The sequence below is a fragment of the Salmo trutta genome, chromosome 3, assembly GCF_901001165.1.
Source record: "Salmo trutta chromosome 3, fSalTru1.1, whole genome shotgun sequence".
Taxonomy (NCBI): domain Eukaryota; kingdom Metazoa; phylum Chordata; class Actinopteri; order Salmoniformes; family Salmonidae; genus Salmo; species Salmo trutta.
Window position 1 is genome coordinate 9,973,461 of NC_042959.1, and position 19,797 is coordinate 9,993,257.

Below are 19,797 nucleotides of genomic sequence, written 5' to 3' on the forward strand. Positions count from 1 at the left end.
GCATGAGTGGAATTCCCCGCTGATGTCATACTTCTTTATTTGTACTAAAAAATACCTTCAAAATCTTTGGTACCACCTCTTAAAAACCCACACTTTGAAAGTAATGACATAGAAACAGAACAATATGTACCTATTGTTCAGACCCAGACAGAGTTGAGATGAGTTGTTCTGTGACTTCCCATTCTCACATTATAAATGCTAAGATTAAAACCCCTCTGACAGAGTTGAGATAAGTTGAGTTGTTCTGTGACTTCCTATATTCTAACATAATTTGCATGTGGGTGCAGGCAGCAGGGTATGTTTAGACTTCCTGTTTAGGTAGACACACAGACTGAAAGTCATTGACTTTCCACCATATGCTCTGTGGAGGCTTTATACAACTTGGGTGTGTGTTCATCACATCAGAGGATTCTGGATCAGTTGAGAATTGATTTCAATTTGGTCAATACTTTGTGTTCATCACTTCAGAGGATTCTGGATCAGTTGAGATGTTAATTTTGTCAGTCTTTTGTGTTCATTACGTCAAAGGATTCTGGCTCAGTTGACAGTTGGATCAGGTCAAATACAAGTGTCAAATCTGCACACTAGAGAAGACAGGCTTGACCAACACTAGAGAAGACAGCCTTGACCAACCTTGACGACTTATTTAGTTCTTATTTATTTTTATAATTTAATTTTGGTGTGCAGTTTTTCAACTTTTGTCAGGTTCATTTGTTGGCTCAGATCAGTCATGGACGGAGGTTCACTGTCAGCATCATCGTCTGAGCAGGAGGCAGATTCTTCACCCTACAGCGCCAGTGCTCTCCTACAGAACCCAGAGGAAAATGGGGCTATAGAGGAATCAAGGTATGCATGTCCAAATCACCACCACAGTGTGGATGATTAAAACCAGCTGACACTTGTTTCCTTGGAAGTTGTGGGAATGTACGTTTTTGATTTCCCATTGGTTCTGGGAACGAAGCCATATGTTTCCTGACCGCTAAAACTGAATGTTTTTTTTTAAACCTTCTGAGAACAATAGTAAACATTTAGCCTGTTCTGGGAACATACGATTTTGGTTGCAGGGAGGTTCTGAGAGCATTTTACTGCTAGCTTAGATGAACTGTTTTGAATTCCAAGCACAGATATGACAGAAATGAATTTGCTTAGGCATTAATCATGCAAACATTACCTTTTTTTTTATTTTGACATGGCATCAGCGAGATTTGAACCTAACCTTGCTATCCATGGAGTAAGTCCACTATGCCTCAAGGATCACAATAGTATGACATGTTTTTAACTCATACAAACCTGTTCATTTTAGTCTATTCAACCAGACCCTATTTTAAAGGAAAAAACACACTTAACAAGACAGAGGATAGAGATAGTTTTGTTGATACTGAGAACGGAATGTACATGTTTTTAAATAACATTCTTAGAACAATTTATTTGAACGTTACACATTTTTTATTGTATTTTATGGAATTGTTTTGTTATGTTCTAAGAACATAACTTTAAATAGAACCACAAGGATACCTGTGGAAAACGTTATGCTGAAGTACTGAAATTCCCACAGGTTTTCTTAACGTTCTCTGAACGAGAACATTACTTTAAATATAGCTGTAAGGAAACATTATGGAAAGGTTGTATGCAAAGTAACCATAATACAACCAGGCTCTCACCAAGTTCTACAACATATATGGTTGTTAAAACATTATGTGCTAGCTGGGAAAACACTTGCAATACGATCAGTGAATAACAGGGTGTATGTGAATAAATCGTGTGTGGGTGATTCCAGCTACATTAAAAAAGGAACTTGGTATGTCAGGGGAGTTTCCCAGGTCAATAAGTTGAATTGTCCATCACTGTTCAGGTCACATGACTACTGCTGGTGCTCTATGACTTGTTCAGTAGCTTTAAAGGGGAACCAAGAACTATGTTCTAGAGTGTTAGTTCCAGTGCCAGTGCACTACCGCCTGTGTCAATAAGGCACAGACTTCTCAGCAGAGGCTGTGGTTCATTCACATACAACAACAAAAAAACTCATTATTTGGCAATTTGTTTCCAAATAAAACACTACTTAGACTGCAGTGCAGTGATCTGTTTACTCTTGTGGAATGACATTGCAGAATGATAATTAGATCATTGCGTCCTGTTGCACGGAAGGTTTTTATCCTGAAATTGTTTTTGTCCCAGAAGGGGCTCAGGACTAGGTTGCGCAATGACCCAATTATCAATTCTTCTGATTGTAGTATAGCCTGCTACTGCACAGCACCCACACATCAAAAGACATTGACGGCATCCCAAATGGCCTCTTATTCCTTATATAGTGCACTACTTTTGGCCAGAGCTCTATGGGCCCTGCTCCAAAAGTAGTGCACCATGAAGGGAATAGGGTACCATTTGAGACACAGCCATTATTTGGTTCATTATGTGTAGGCCAGTAGTAAAGCCATACTCCTTACTCAGAGAGAATAGGCTTGTAGCCAATGACCATTTCAATTTTTATAGGATAATCCATTATTTCCCCAGCATGGCAGCCTGCTAAAGAAGAAGGAAGTTATTATTTATATTTTTTTATGTTAGATTACAATAAATGACCCAAACTGCCACGGGAAGAAGTAGCATCTTGGTGTCCTTCCAAGACAGTGTTTATGATTGAAAACTTCCTTTATCTGGGTCACATTAATCTGCAGTCCAAGAGGAAGAAAACATGTTGGATATTCAGGACACAGAAGGGCTGGAGACTGGATCTGTGAGGTTGAATGGACTGGACAATTATGTTGATGGACATGCTCTATAACTCTGTTACTATATTGGATTCAAGTCAAATCAAAATATGGTGGCTATGCCTCAAAATTAGTGTTCTTTAATTCTGATGATACCCTAGTTTTGAGAAAAACAACCTTATTCTGGCAACACGAGATTATAAGTGGACCTAATTTGCCTTAAACACACAAAAAAACCTCTTAACTGAAATCCTTACCTTTGTCATTGAGTTGATGAAGGCATCAAGGCTTGAACAAGCTGATCTCAGGATGCAGGGTTTCCTCTAGACACAAGAAGCATGCAGGCGGCACAGCACAGGGATGGCCATTAGATGGCGATGATGATTTGAATCTGCTGCAGTTGACAGGTAGCTCACAGGGGAATGTTCTAGATCAGGGATAGGCAACCCTGTTCCAGGAGTGCCGCAGTTGACAGGTAGCTCACAGGGGAATGTTCTAGATCAGGGATAGGCAACCTTGTTCCAGGAGTGCTGCAGGATACTGAAGGATTTGGTTCCAACTAGGCACCACACCTGACCAACTGAGCTAATTGGTCAGTTCAGTGATTGGTCTTCCAGGTCGGTTAAATCAGAAACATAAGACCAGGATTGCCTACCCCCTGTACTAGATTGTAGAACGTATCAAGGATGTGTTTTTCTCATCTTAGACAAGACACACTTGAAGTGGGGATAAACGTTGTTTGGGTGTGATGGTGGGTGTGTTTGCAGGCATGTGTAAATGCTACATGGTGTTACTGTGTATGCGTAGGTGTGAGGTCATGCGTAGTTGTTCATGCTCTATGTGAGTACAAGTATGTGTCTCTGCTTGCAGGTACGCTATGTTCAGGTGAGTGCTGTTGGTTTCCTACACAATATTCTCACTGTGTGTGTGTTTGTGTGCGTCTGTACAGGGTGAAGGTGGTGGAGGAGGAGATTGTCCCTGCTGGTGAGAGGTTGCTGTCCGGGGAGGACCAAGGCTCTCTGATCACTGACAGTATGTCAGTCACCTCAGCTGACCAGGAGAAACTACTACTGCTCAACAGGAACACTGAGTTACGCAGAGTCAACAAAGAGGTGACACAAAACTACACCGCACCTAACTACAGGAATTAAACCAGAGACAAGTGTACCACATTCTGTGAATACAAACTATTTTGGACGAGGCCAGAAAGGATGGTGATGATGTATGTCTGTATTAGCTGATGATAATGACGGTGGCGATGATGATGTGTCTGTTAGTTGATGAAGCTGAATGAAGACTGGGACCATGTGTATCGCAGCACCACTCTGAGTCTCCAACAGAGAGTAGAGACTCTGGAGCAGGAGAGCAACACAGTCAAACAACTCAACAACACGCTGCTGCTCAAAGTAGACCACGAACAGGTACCGACCGACAGAGGACACACACACACGCACAAACAGATTAACGCATGTGCACGCACAAACACACTGACAGACACACACACACACACACACACACTGACTGTATCCTGACTGTGTTTCTGTAGAACAAGAGGGAGTACTATGAACACACACTGATGCAGGAGTTGAAGAAGAACCAGCAGCTACATGAATACGTCAGATTGCTGGAGGATAGACTACATCACATAGACACCACCAGAGACTGGACAAAGAGCACACAGGTGAGCCCCATGACCATCATTATTATTACCTCTAGATCCTTTTAAAAGTGTATGTACTCTGTCATACGATCCTTTAGACTGTATCTTTACTATATACAGTTGAAGTCATACGTTTACATACACTTAGGTTGGAGTCATTTAAAACTAGTTTTTCAACCACTCCTGTCACGGTCGTGAGGAGAGACGGACCAAGGCGCAGCGTGATTGGAGTTCCACATCTTTATTTTAGTGAAACTAAAACAAACCAAGAAACAAACAAACAACGACCGTGCAGTACCGTAGTGCTACATGCACTCACTCAAAACAATATCCCACAAAGCAGGTGTGCGAAAGGGCTTCCTAAATATGATCCCCAATTAGAGGCAACGATTACCAGCTGCCTCTAATTGGGAACCATACAAACCAGCAACATAGAAAATAAATGACTAGAACACCCCCCTAGTCACGCCTTGACCTAAACATCATAGAGAACCGAGGGCTCTCTATGGTCAGGGCGTGACAACTCCACAAATTTCTTGTTAACAAACTATAGTTTTGGCAAGTCTGTTAGGACATCTACTTTGTGCATGACACAAGTAATTTTTCCAACAATTGTTTACAGACAGATTATTTCACTTATAATTCACTGTATCACAATTCGAGTGGGTCAGACGTTTACATACACTAAGTTGACTGTGCCTTTAAACAGCTTGGAAAATTCCAGAAAATGATGTCATGGCTTTAGAAGCTTCTGATAGGGTAATTGACAAAATTTGAGTCAATTGGAGGTGTACCTGTGGATGTATTTCAAGGCCTACCTTCAAACTCAGTGCCTCTTTGCTTGACATCATGGGAAAATCAAAAGAAATCAGCCAAGACCTCAGAAGACAAGTTGGAGTCCTCCACAAGTCTGGTTCATCCTTGGGTGCAATTTCCAAATGCCTGAAGGTACCACGTTCAGCTGCACAAACAATAGTACGCAAGTATAAACACCATGGGACCAGGCAGCCGTCATACCGCTCAGGAAAGAGATGCGTTCTGTCTCCTAGAGATTAACGTACTTTGGTGCGAAAAGTGCAAATCAATCCCAGAACAACAGCAAAGGACCTTGTGAAGATGCTGGAGGAAACAAGTACAAAAGTGTCTATATCCACAGTAAAACTAGTCCGAATTTGACATAACATAATTCGAAAGGCCGCTCAGCAAGGAAGAAGCCACCTCTCTAAAACCGCCATAAAAAGATAGACTACGGTTTGCAACTGCACATGGGGACAAAGAACACCATCCCAACCGTGAAGCACGGGGGTGGCAGCATCATGTTGTGGGTGTGCTTTGCTGCAGGAGGGACTGGTGCACTTCACAAAATTGATGGCATCATGAGGAGGGGAAATTATGTGGATATATTGAAGCAACATCTCAAGACATCAGTCAGAAAGTTAAGGCTTGGTCGCAAATGGGTCTTCCAAAAGGACAGTGACCCCAAGCATACTTCCAAAGTTGTGGCAAGATGGCTTAAGGACAACAGAGTCAAGGTATTGGAATGGCCATCACAAAGCCCTGACCTCAATCCTATAGAAAATGTGTGGGCAGAACCGAAAAAGTGTGTGTGAGCAAGGAGGCTTACAAACCTGACTCAGTTACACCAGCTTTGTCAGGAGGAATGGGCCGAAATTCACCTAACTTATTGTGGGAAGCCTGTGGAAGGCTACCCAAAACGTTTGACCCAAGTTAAACAATTTAAAGGCAATGCTACCAAATACTAATTGAGTGTATGTAAACTCTGACCCACTGGGAATGTGATGAAAGAAATAAAACCTGAAAAAAATCATTCTCCCTATTATTATTCTGACATTTCACATTCTTAAAATAAAGTGGTGATCCTAACTGACCTAAGACAGGGCATTTTTACTACGATTAAATGCCAGGAATTGTGAAAAACTGAGTTCAAATGTATTTGGCTAAGGTGTATGTAAACTTCCAACTTCAACTGTATTAGCTATATGTATAATATATCTGTGTCTACCCTCTCCTTCCATCCTGTAGACCAGTTTGAGCACTGTGACCAATCTTCCAGAAACCACCCCCATCTCTGATGCTCCTGGGGTGCCGAATCTGTCCACTAGCCTCAGCAATGGCACCATACCTGGCCTCTCCTCCTCTTCCGGCCATGGCCTACCATCCCATCTCTTCCCCTCCTCCACCCCAGGTCGAGGGGCCCTGAGTAGGGGTAGAATCAGTATTGGCCCCTACAGGGCACTAGCGGACCAGGCAAACCCCCAGAAGGAGGTGCAAGACCTAAAGGAGCAGCTGGAGGCCCTCAGATGCCAGGTAGTTAACCTCACTTACCCCTCCACACCCTCCTCCCTCCTTCTCCTTACCCCCTCCACTCTCTCCTCCATAACCCCTCCACACCCTCCTCCCTCCTTACCCCCTCCACTCTCTCCTCCATGCCCCCTCCGCTCTCTCCTCCATGCCCCCTCCGCTCTCTCCTCCATGCCCCCTCTGCTCTCTCCTCCTTGCCCCATCCGCTCTCTCCCCCTTGCCCCCTCCGCTCTCTCCTCCATGCCCCCTCCGCTCCCTCCTCCTCCATGCCCCCTCCGCTCCCTCCTCCTCCATGCCCCCTCCGCTCCCTCCTCCTCCATGCCCCCTCCGCTCCCTCCTCCTCCATGCCCCCTCCGCTCCCTCCTCCATGCCCCCTCCGCTCCCTCCTCCTCCATGCCCCCTCCGCTCCCTCCTCTTCCATGCCCCCTCCGCTCCCTCCTCTTCCATGCCCCCTCCGCTCCCTCCTCCTCCATGCCCCCTCCGCTCCCTCCTCCTCCATGCCCCCTCCGCTCCCTCCTCCTCCATGCCCCCTCCGCTCCCTCCTCCTCCATGCCCCCTCCGCTCCCTCCTCCTCCATACCCCCTCCGCTCCCTCCTCCTCCATACCCCCTCCGCTCCCTCCTCCATACCCCCTCCGCTCCCTCCTCTGTCCCCAGACTGTATTTCACCTAGCATTAACTACCAGTGTCCCTGTCCTCTGTCCCCAGATTGTATTTCACCTAGCATTAACTACCAATGTCCCTGTCCTCTGTCCCCAGACTGTATTTCACCTAGCATTAACTACCAGTGTCCCTGTCCTCTGTCCCCAGACTGTATTTCACCTAGCATTAACTACCAATGTCCCTGTCCTCTGTCCCCAGACTGTATTTCACCTAGCATTAACTACCAGTGTCCCTGTTCTCTGTCCCCAGACTGTATTTCACCTAGCGTTAACGACCAGTGTCCCTGTCCTCTGTCCCCAGACTGTATTTCACCTAGCATTAACTACCAGTGTCCCTGTCCTCTGTCCCCAGACTGTATTTCACCTAGCATTAACTACCAGTGTCCCTGTCCTCTGTCCCCAGACTGTATTTCACCTAGCATTAACTACCAGTGTCCCTGTCCTCTGTCCCCAGACTGTATTTCACCTAGCATTAACTACCAGTGTCCCTGTCCTCTGTCCCCAGACTGTATTTCACCTAGCATTAACTACCAGTGTCCCTGTCCTCTGTCCCCAGACTGTATTTCACCTAGCATTAACTACCAGTGTCCCTGTCCTCTGTCCAGACTGAGATCTATGAAGCAGACTACCAGACGGAGCACAAGGACCACAAACACACCCAGCAGGAGAACAAGAGACTGAGGAGGACGAGAGAGGAGATGAGACAACAGATGGCCCTACTGCAGGAGCAGGTAGTGGGATATATACACACGCAAACACACACATACACACATACACACATACATACATACATACATACACCTATACACCTGGAATAATAACGACAGCTGGGCAGACGGGATATATCGTAACAGATGAGGACATAAACTGACATTGGGTTAAGTTGAATGTGAAAATAATGGGCCACAGCATATCCGTAATGACCATATGGTTTCACTAGAAGTCGTCTGGGAGATGTGCTGCATGTGAATATACCAACAGGGCCTTGCTGTAAAGATCACTTTTATTTATATCCCAGGGTCAGAGTTCATTCCTTTTTAGGAGAAACTTCTATTCCAAATTGTAATATATTTTCAAAAGGAATTCATCAACGAGGGATATATTTGTTGAATTGACTAATAACTAACTAACCACTGACTCTGGTCTCCTGTGTCCAGCTCAAGGTATATGAGGATGACTTTAGGAAGGAGCGGTCAGACAAGCAGGTCCTGCAGCGTCTACTGATGAAGAAAAGTCCCGCTCTGGTCAAACAGCCTGTCCTGGTCCACCGCTGTAATAACGAGCAGCAGCCTGCCGGGGGAGACAGGAGGCGGCAGAAAGAGGAGCAGAGAGAAGCTCACAACAGTACACCCCAGCCAGACCACCACCCGCTGTGCCCCAAACACTGTGAGAGGAGGAACACTGAAGAGTCCACATGAGGCAGACGACACACAAACATGCTCACTCACATTGAACTTGTATTCCGATGTTGGTATTGCCACATACACGTTGAGGCCTAGCCTACTCCAGTCCCGAGTGACTGTGTCTAATTGACAATGAAATGATTTGTATCTATTATCTTTCTCTCAATATGTATGAACCTTATGTTATTTCCTAATTCTGCCGATAATGTTGATTATCGAAGAAGGGACAGAGTGATTTTCCAGTTGTCTCTGCCTCCCTGCTTAGATAACATGGTCAACATTACCACCTAGTGGTTTTTTAAATCCTACATAATGTCATGTTTTATGATGCAGTTGTTGGGACATCTCTAGAAAAGCCACAGTGAATTCAACTAATTAAATATACCCCGTCATTTCAAATAACACCAGGATGTCCTTAAATACAAGTGATCAACTTCAGATGTTGTCATTTTCTTATAACAAATATATATATATAAAAAAACAATGAAATACCGTTTTGGTCATTCTTCTAATTTCCCTGAAATAACTCTGTGTCACTAGTCCTCCAACCAAGCCAAGTCTCCTACACAGGCTACCATGCTGTAGTCTGCTGAGAGGGGTGGTTACTGTCCAGTGTTAAAACATCTCCCATCCACACCTGCTGGTGGCAGTCCTCACCAAAGCTACAGCATAGTTTCTTAAATGTCTTATCCCAAATGGCACCCTATTTCATACCGAGGGTGATACTTTTCCCAGGGCCCAGTGAATAGGGTTTTGCTTTTCCCAGGGCCCAGTGAATAGGGTTCTACTTTTCCCCAGGGCCCAGTGAATAGGGTGTTACTTTTCCCCAGGGCCCAGTGAATAGGGTTCTACATTCCCCAGGGCCCAGTGAATAGGGTTCTACTTTTCCCCAGGGCCCAGTGAATAGGGTGTTACTTTTCCCCAGGGCCCAGTGAATAGGGTGTTACTTTTCCCCAGGGCCCAGTGAATAGGGTGTTACTTTTCCCCAGGGCCCAGTGAATAGGGTGTTACTTTCCCCCAGGGCCCAGTGAATAGGGTTCTACATTCCCCAGGGCCCAGTGAATAGAGTGTTACTTTTCCCCAGGGCCCAGTGAATAGAGTGTTACTTTTCCCCAGGGCCCAGTGAATAGGGTGCTATTTGGGACGTAACCATTGAATCTGAATACAACACACAGCTAAAAGCAAGGGTGGCATTCAGGCAGGTTTTTGTCTCAGATGAATACATTTTGCACATGGAAATCTCCTCTCCAGTACCTCAGCTAGGTGAGATGGAATGGGATGGTACTGTAATGTGAAATCAAAAACACTCCAGAACCAGGGTTGCCTACACCTGCCATAGCGTAACAACAACATTATTGGTGCAATGCCATCTGTGGATCACTGTGTGAATACAGGTATAATAAACAATTTAGTGTTGCCAATCCCACTTATATAGCCTGTACTGTCCTTAGGCATTCCTTGAGAAGCTGATCTTTGGTGACACCCAAGCAGCTCTGTGGTGAATGGGGATCTCTCTCACAGGTTTACTGGTGGTGCACAGATCAACATCTCACACCTCTCAAATAGCAGGTTTACTGGTGCTGCACAGATCAACATCTCACACCTCTCAAATAGCAGGTTTACTGGTGCTGCACAGATCCTTATCTCACACCCCTCAAATAGCAGGTTTACTGGTGCTGCACAGATCAACATCTCACACCCCTCAAATAGCAGGTTTACTGGTGCTGCACAGATCAACATCTCACACCCCTCAAATAGCAGGTTTACTGGTGCTGCACAGATCAACATCTCACACCTCTCAAATAGCAGGTTTACTGGTGCTGCACAGATCAACATCTCACACCCCTCAAATAGCAGGTTTACTGGTGCTGCACAGATCAACATCTCACACCCCTCAAATAGCAGGTTTACTGGTGCTGCACAGATCAACATCTCACACCTCTCAAATAGCAGGTTTACTGGTGCTGCACAGATCCTTATCTCACACCCCTCAAATAGCAGAGGCCAAGAAAGAAGAGGTCATGAACTCTCTCCTGCAGGGGGCCTATTCAGGGTCACCAAGTATTTCTTGGTAGTCTTAAACAAATCTACTTTGAAACAAAAGTGTACACCTCACACACATGTTTATGGACTTAAAAAAAGAAGACACCTGTACCATGTCAGATATAGAGTTGTAATGTATTACATTTTGAGTTTGCATCCTAATATTACACTTTATATACATCACAGAATTCTGAAATATAACAAAACTGTTTGACATAGAAACACCAGATTTATATATAGATATTTTTTAATAATGTTTATTAATTATACAATTATGATAAATATGAATACCACCAATGACACCATTAGGTCCCTTGACTGCAGGAATGGGCTACGGACCGTCTACTGTAATATCTCACTCTTTCACTAACATTATAGAATATTATGGAATCACACACAAACACACTATACATAATGCATTCTAACATGACACATCAAATGCATGTTTACATCCCATCTAACCCGGATACATGACTAGACATCCACCATGTACATTTACATTCATATTTAAGTCATTTAGCAGACGCTCTTATCCAGAGCGACTTACAAATTGGTGCATTCACCTTATGATATACAGTGGAACAACCACTTTACAATAGTGCATCTACATCTTTTAGGGGGGGGGGGGGGGTTAGAAGGATTACTTTATCCTATCCCAGGTATTCCTTAAAGAGGTGGGGTTTCAGGTGTCTCCGGAAGGTGGTGATTGACTCCGCTGTCCTGGCGTCGTGAGGGAGCTTGTTCCACCATTGGGGTACCAGAGCAGCGAACAGTTTTGACTGGGCTGAGCGGGAACTGTGCTTCCTCAGAGGTAGGGAGGCGAGCAGGCCAGAGGTGGATGAATGCAGTGCCCTTGTTTGGGTGTAGGGCCTGATCAGAGCCTGAAGGTACGGAGGTGCCGTTCCCCTCACAGCTCCGTAGGCAAGCACCATGGTCTTGTAGCGGATGCGAGCTTCAACTGGAAGCCAGTGGAGAGAGCGGAGGAGCGGGGTGACGTGAGAGAACTTGGGAAGGTTGAACACCAGACGGGCTGCGGCGTTCTGGATGAGTTGTAGGGGTTTAATGGCACAGGCAGGGAGCCCAGCCAACAGCGAGTTGCAATAATCCAGACGGGAGATGACAAGTGCCTGGATTAGGACCTGCGCCGCTTCCTGTGTGAGGCAGGGTCGTACTCTGCGAATGTTGTAGAGCATGAACCTACAGGATCGGGTCACCGTCTTGATGTTAGTGGAGAACGACAGGGTGTTGTCCAGGGTCACGCCGAGGTTCTTAGCACTCTGGGAGGAGGACACAATGGAGTTGTCAACCGTGATGGCGAGATCATGGAACGGGCAGTCCTTCCCCGGGAGGAAGAGCAGCTCCGTCTTGCCGAGGTTCAGCTTGAGGTGGTGATCCGTCATCCACACTGAAATGTCTGCCAGCACTAAATTCCATCTGACGATAAGTACTTGATTAATTAATGGTCCAAAGGCATCAGACACTTCTCCACTACAGTCTTATTCAAACCAAGCCTTTGAATACTACTGTAGAGGTCTATTGTATAGAAAATGTTTGAATGACCTGTAAGACTAAATGCATAGACATTTTTTGAAGAGTTATGAAAATAAATCTTTTCACTTGAAATGTGCCATGGTCTTCCGTCTGTAATTAAGCTTGTGTGTGCACCTATAAAGACCGATCATCATTGAGAATAACCCTTTCATTAAAATGTTGGAAGTGTAAAAACAATGTCAGTGGTCCCATGATATGGAGCATCCATTGGACTGTATAAATCCTCTTTAGCAGCCACCGTAGTATTACCATTCTGTTTACAATTTGTTTTTTACATTTGACTGATTTAGCAGATGCTCTTATCCAGAGACACTTACAGGAGCGATTGGAGTTAAGAGCCTTGCTCAAGGGCACATCAGCAGATTTTTCTACTAGTTGTCTGGGGGTTTTGAGCCAGCGACCTTTCAGTTACTGGCCCTTAACCACTAGGCTACTTGCTGCCCCCAAAATGATAATGTACAGTACAACCATTCACTATTATCTAACTGCCCTTCACTATTATCTAACCCTCCTTCACTATTATCTAACTGCCCTTCACTATTATCTAACCCTCCTTCACTATTATCTAACTGCCCTTCACTATTATCTAACCCTCCTTCACTATTATCTAACTGCCCTTCACTATTATCTAACCCTCCTTCACTATTATCTAACCCTCCTTCACTATTATCTAACCCTCCTTCACTATTATCTAACCCTCCTTCTCTATTATCTAACCCTCCTTCACTATTATCTAACCCTCCTTCACTATTATCTAACTGCCCTTCACTACTATCTAACCCTCCTTCTCTATTATCTAACCCTCCTTCACTATTATCTAACCACCCTTCACTACTATCTAACCCTCCTTCTCTATTATTGTAACAGAAGTTGTCATGGAGAGAAGACCAAGGCGCAGCAGGTATGTGAATACTCATATTTAATTACAAATAAGGAGTAAAGCATCCACTTAACAACACAATAAAGGTGACAACAGCTACAGTTCTGCAGGCTATAAACGCAGTGCAAAAACAACCACCCACAACCCCAAAGAAAAACACACACACCTATATAGGACTTCCAATCAAAGGCAACTCAACACACCTGCCTTCAATTGGAAGTCCCAATCAACAATACAAACATTCCCATACACAAAACTGCCACGTCCTGACCCCAAAACTAAAACAATAGCTCCATCTGCTGGTCAGGACGTGACAATTATCTAACTGCCCTTCACTATTATCTAACTGCCCTTCACTATTATCTAACTGCCCTTCACTATTATCTAACTGCCCTTCACTATTATCTAACTGCCCTTCACTATTATCTAACTGCCCTTCACTATTATCTAACCCTCCTTCTCTATTATCTAACCCTCCTTCACTATATAATAAAATAGTGTTTCACTCTCAATATGTGCTATATAGTAAATATTTAGACATGGATGACAATAAAACCTAGATCCCTTATCTTAATCTGGGCATATTTCTGAAGATGAACTCATGTTTTTGCTGCTGTATTCTTCTTAGGAACCAGCCAGGCAACAACCCATAGGCTACTGTTCCATTAAGAAGTCAGCCAGAGTTGGTATCAAGATTGATGTGGGCCATCATTCAAACAAAGATTCCTCCCTGGCCACCAGTGCATATTTTCAAACTATGTTTGCATATAATGACAATCAAATCTCAAAACTATACTGGAATTCTTTTGTCCGTTAATTAATTGTTAAATATATTATATTCTTAGCTAGAAATGTTACTATTTATTAGTAGCCATAATTCATAAATGGCACCATACACTGTTCTATACGGAACCAGTTTTGGTTCAGTTAAGAAGAACCCCTAGGGTTCTGATCAAAGAACCCTATAAAAAGGTTCTATATATAATTGTTAAGGGTTTCAAATATGAAGCAAGCGACAGAACCCTTTTTGGTTCTATATGGAAGTTGGAACCTTTTTTTATAAGAGTGCGTCATAAACAACGTTTTTTAATAAAGTTCCAATCCAACATACCACTCACTGCATGACAAGTATAACAAAGGTTTTCAGGGCTACAAAAGGCAGGGAATTGTGAAATGGGTGGACAGCGAAGACACAGAGAATCCTACTACCTACTACCTTCCACATCACACAGTCATAAAAGAGACTGACAAATAAACTCCTATTGTATTCAATGCGTCATCCCATGCGCAAGGCAGTAGGCCTACATCACTAAGTCATTTAAGGCATGTTGAAAGAAAACATGGAAAAAACTGTGAGTGAAACATGGAATTGAAAATTCAAAACACTGTTCTGAAAGTTGGACCTGGAGAACAGAGAATGATGACTTTGTATTCGAGCTGCGCAATGAAGTTGATACAGGACAGAAATAATAGTCAAAGAGGTGTGCTAGTCTGCACCAAGGATCTTCGATCTGATTGGTTTCCTATTCGATCGCAATTCACTCCATTCCCCACGCAGCTTCAAATGCTTAGTCTTATAACATAGACTGAACAAAATAAAAATGCAATTCTTAAGTCATATTTTGACAGTAAAAATATAGCAACAAGAGCCTGGAAATGTTCACATGTTTGATTACATTGTTTTATCATACTATTTTAATTGCATTGTGAATGACTTCATACCATATTACTCAACATTTGTCATTGAAAACAATCAATGTAACCTACCATGAGTGTGAATACAGGAGATGATTCTGATGATGTCCAGGACCTGTTTGAATGATTTGTCCATCAAAATAAAGGATCTACTGTGTCAGACACAATGATGATGTCATGTGGAACACATTTGGCACATGGTTGACGTCACAATAGCCCACAAGATCACAGCCAACCCTGCAGAAAATCCACCTTGTGCTTGTTGTTAAAATGACATATAAAAATGACGTAAATAAACACAGCACAAAACAATTTGTGAAGCAGAAGCTGTGGCGGCAGATCGGACAGTGAAGAGTCAGAAGGGATGTTCTGGTGCTCACCTCTCCTATCTCTCTGCCTACACCGGCAGCCTAATTCTGATACTTTTTTCAACCAGGTCTTTTAAATAGCTTATTCATAATTTATTAATTATTACTTCCACATCTGTAAATATGGGAGTTATTTACAAACAACCTCTATGTAATAATGATTCATAAGATTATTTATAAAATGTTTTTATATAGGTCATTATAAACAATTTACTAATCATTAGTAAATTATTTTAGTAAAGTATTAAATCCCCTTATTAGGCGTGGTTGAGAAGGAATGCACAACTCTAGGTTTCTTACATATTATTATTATTATTATGTCACGGTTGTCGTCGGTGAAAGAGGACCAAAACGCAGCAGGTACGTGTATGCTCATCTTGAGAATTTAATAAGTACAAAATGAACACCAAAATAACAAACCAAGAAAAATGAACGAACTAACAACAACTAACAGTCTGGCCAAGCATAGGCTCAACACAGAACAATCACCCACGAATCACAAACACACCCCAATATATGGGACTCTCAATCAAAGGCAGATAGACAACACCTGCCTTCAACTGAGAGTCCCAACCCCAATCAACACAACATAGAAACACACTCACCAGACTACACATAGAAATACATAAACATAGACTATAAACCACAACCCCGGAAATACTACATCAAACACCCTTTAACCAAACACACCACCCTGAACCACATAAAACAAATACCCTCTGTCACGTCCTGACCAAACTACAATACTAATTAACCCTTATACTGGCCAGGACGTGACATATTATTATTATTTGCTGTCTTCGTCTCGCTCTACTGCTTAAACATACTCATGTTCAGGCTATCCTAACTTCAAATTCGTTAATACTTTTAGAAACTCTAACTATATAAATTGACATAAGTTGAAATAAAATAAATCACCAACAGTAAGTTTTGAACCGTTCAAGCGAGAGACACCAGACCACTTTCACATGTTCAGGCTATCCAAACTTCAAATTCTTTTCGACTTTAATCAACCACAACAATATAAATTAGCATAAAATAACCCACCAACAGTAACTCCTATCCAATCAATCAATCAGCCATTCAATCAATAAATGTTTCCATCTACCTACCTTTTCAACTATAACCAGTCACTACCATTACTACTGTAGACACTACCACTACTATAACTATAACCAGTCACTACCACTACTATAACTATAACCAGTCACTACCATTACTACTGTAGACACTACCACTACTATAACTATAACCAGTCACTACCATTACTACTGGAGACACTACCACTACTATAACTATAACCAGACACTACCACTACTATAACTATAACCAGTCACTACCATTACTACTGGAGACACTACCACTACTATAACTATAACCAGACACTACCACTACTACTGCAGACACTACCACTACTATAACTATAACCAGTCACTACCACTACTATAACTATAACCAGTCACTACCACTACTATAACTATAACCAGTCACTACCATTACTATAACTATAACCAGTCACTACCACTACTATAACTATAACCAGTCACTACCATTACTATAACTATAACCAGTCACTACCACTACTATAACTATAACCAGTCACTACCATTACTATAACTATAACCAGTCACTACCATTACTACTGTAGACACTACCACTACTATAACTATAACCAGTCACTACCACTACTATAACTATAACCAGTCACTACCATTACTACTGTAGACACTACCACTACTATAACTATAACCAGTCACTACCATTACTACTGAAGTCACTTCCACTACTATAATTATAACCAGTCACTACCACTACTATAACTATAACCAGTCACTACCATTACTACTGTAGACACTACCACTACTATAACTATAACCAGTCACTACCACTACTATAACTATAACCAGTCATTACCATTACTACTGCAGACACTACCACTACTATAACTATAACCAGTCACTACCACTACTATAACTATAACCAGTCACTACCACTACTATAACTATAACCAGTCACTACCATTACTACTGTAGACACTACCACTACTTTAACTATAACCAGTCACTACCATTACTACTGGAGACACTACCACTACTATAACTATAACCAGTCACTACCATTACTACTGGAGACACTACCACTACTATAACTATAACCAGACACTACCACTACTATAACTATAAACAGTCACTACCACTACTATAACTATAACCAGTCACTACCATTACTACTGCAGACACTACCACTACTATAACTATAACCAGACACTACCACTACTATAAATATAACCAGTCACTACCATTACTACTGCAGTCACTACTGTAACTTATTGCAAAGCCATAAATACCTTTTTTCTTTAAGTTAGCAAGCACCCCACATTTTCTTCAGGAATTGTACTTCTCTAGTTTATTTTTACAATTGTTTTATTCAACTGTTATTCATTCAGGGGAACCTATTGAGACCACGGTCTCATTTACAATGGTGCCCTGAGGACATCAACACAAAAATTCTAAATGATCAATATAAAATTCATAAAAACAACAAATTACAGAATCAACACTATAGCTTCAAACACCACAAATATAATTATTTACATTTAATCCAAACAGTTGCAATTCTCGTTTTTAACACATTCAACATTAAAGTCCTAAACTGCCTTAGAGGCACCAGAGTGTCAAGATGATGGACACTTTGTAGGTTATTCAAAAAATGGAGCGCGCCGATTTACCTACATCTGTGGAGACTAGAGGGACCTCAAGAGTTAACCTCCCTGCGAACGAGTTTGGTGTCTCATACATACTTTAACAGTGAAGTGAGTATGTGGGCACCTGCTTGCTGAACACCTCATTCCAAAATCACAGGAATTAATATGGAGTTGCTCACTCCCTTTGCTGCTATAACAACCTCCATTATTCTGAGAAGGCTTTCCACTAGATGTTGGAACATTGCTGCGGGGACTTGATTCCATTCAGCCACAGGAGCATTAGTGAGGGCGGGCACTGGTGTTGGGAGATTAGGCCTGGCTCACAGTCTGCGTTCCAATTCATCCCAAAGGTGTTCAATGGAGTTGAGGTCAGGGCTCTGTGCAGGCCATTCAAGTTCTTCCACACAAATCTCGACAAATAATTTCTGTATGGATCTCTTTGTGCACGGGGGCATTGTCATGCTGAAACAGGAAAGGGCCTTCCCCAAAATGTTACCACAAAGTTGGAAGCACAGAATCATCTAAAATGTCATTGTGTACTATGCCGTTAAGATTTCCCTTCACTGGAACTAAGGGGCTTAGCCCGAACCATCAAAAACAGCACCATACCATTATTCCTCCTCCATCATTATTCCTCCTCCATCTCCTGGCATTCGCCAAACCCAGATTAGTCCTTCGGACTGCCAGATATTGAAGCGTGATTCATCACTCCAGAGAACATGTTTCTACTGCTTCAGAGTCCAATGGCGGCGAGCTTTACACCACTCCAGGCGACGCTTAGCATTGCGCATGGTGATCTTAGGCTTGTGTGCAGCTGCTCAGCCATGGAAACCCATTTCATGAAGCTCCCGACAAACAGTTAATGTGCTGACGTTGCTTCCAGAGGCAGTTTGGAACTCGGTAGTGAGTGTTGCAACCGAGGACAGACGATGCAGTCTGTGCTTCAGCACTCGGCAGTCCCATTCTGTGAGCTTGTGTGGCCTACCACTTTGTGGCTGAGCCGTTGTTGCTCCTAGATGTTTCCACTTCACAATAACAGCACTTACAGTTGACTGAGGCAGCTCTAGCAAGACAGAAAATGGCCAAACTGACTTGTTGGAAAGGTGACATCCTATGACGGTGCCACGTTGAAAGTCGCTGAGCTCTTCAGTAAGGCCATTCTACTGCCAATGTTTATCTAGGGAGATTGCATGGCTGTGTGCTCTATTTTAAACACCTGTCAGCAACAGGTGTCTGAAATAGCCGAATCCACTCATTTGAAGGCATGTCCACATATTTTTGTGGATATAGTGTATGTTAGAAGCTTGTGCAGCAGAGTTTTGTAAACAAAAAGGGAATAATGAGGACCAGCCGACCTTCTGATACAGGACGCGGAGAGATTAGTATTAAACCTGTCACCTGTGATGAAGCGAAGTGCGCTATGGTAGACTGCATCTAAAGGTTTTTGAGACCTGTCTGCTGCATCAATCTGGTGGCACCATAGTCAAGATCTGGCAAGAAAGTTGACTGTACAATCTGCTTCCTACTGTTTATTTACAGAGTTGGGCTAACTTTTAGAATTTTTCATATTGTATTAATTCTAGACATGCAGTTTGCCTACATGTAGCATTATTGTAATATTCCCCATGCAATGTTAATGAGGCGCTAATGTTAATGGTGTGCAAACGCTAATGGTGTGCTAATGTTACTGGGGGCATTAATGTTAATGGGGCGCTAATGTTAATGAGGTGCCAATGTTAATGAGGCACTAATGTTAATGTGGTGCTAATGTTAATGGGGCGCTAACATGGCTGCCATAGAATG

The 19,797-nt window shown here is 42.8% G+C and overlaps 1 protein-coding gene across 1 annotated transcript; it reads left to right on the forward strand.

Annotated features, from left to right (window-relative positions):
* Nucleotides 1-213: 213 nt before the first annotated feature.
* On the forward strand, nucleotides 214-9,246 carry si:ch211-153b23.7 (uncharacterized). Its single transcript, XM_029722681.1, has 7 exons — nucleotides 214-846; nucleotides 3,658-3,820; nucleotides 3,986-4,129; nucleotides 4,255-4,389; nucleotides 6,412-6,696; nucleotides 7,956-8,081; nucleotides 8,508-9,246. Exons 1-7 carry the CDS (start codon nucleotides 731-733, stop codon nucleotides 8,766-8,768), a joined length of 1,230 nt encoding a protein of 409 aa, XP_029578541.1. The 5' UTR covers nucleotides 214-730; the 3' UTR covers nucleotides 8,769-9,246.
* Nucleotides 9,247-19,797: the final 10,551 nt, after the last annotated feature.

Bases quoted from the DNA above. Each gene is read 5' to 3' on its own strand.
- si:ch211-153b23.7 (XM_029722681.1), top strand. From the start codon at position 731: ATGGACGGAGGTTCACTGTCAGCATCATCGTCTGAGCAGGAGGCAGAT. The intron at 847-3,657 runs GTATGCATGTCC...GCGTCTGTACAG, and splicing joins GGGGCTATAGAGGAATCAAG to GGTGAAGGTGGTGGAGGAGG. The intron at 8,082-8,507 runs GTAGTGGGATAT...TCCTGTGTCCAG, and splicing joins TGGCCCTACTGCAGGAGCAG to CTCAAGGTATATGAGGATGA.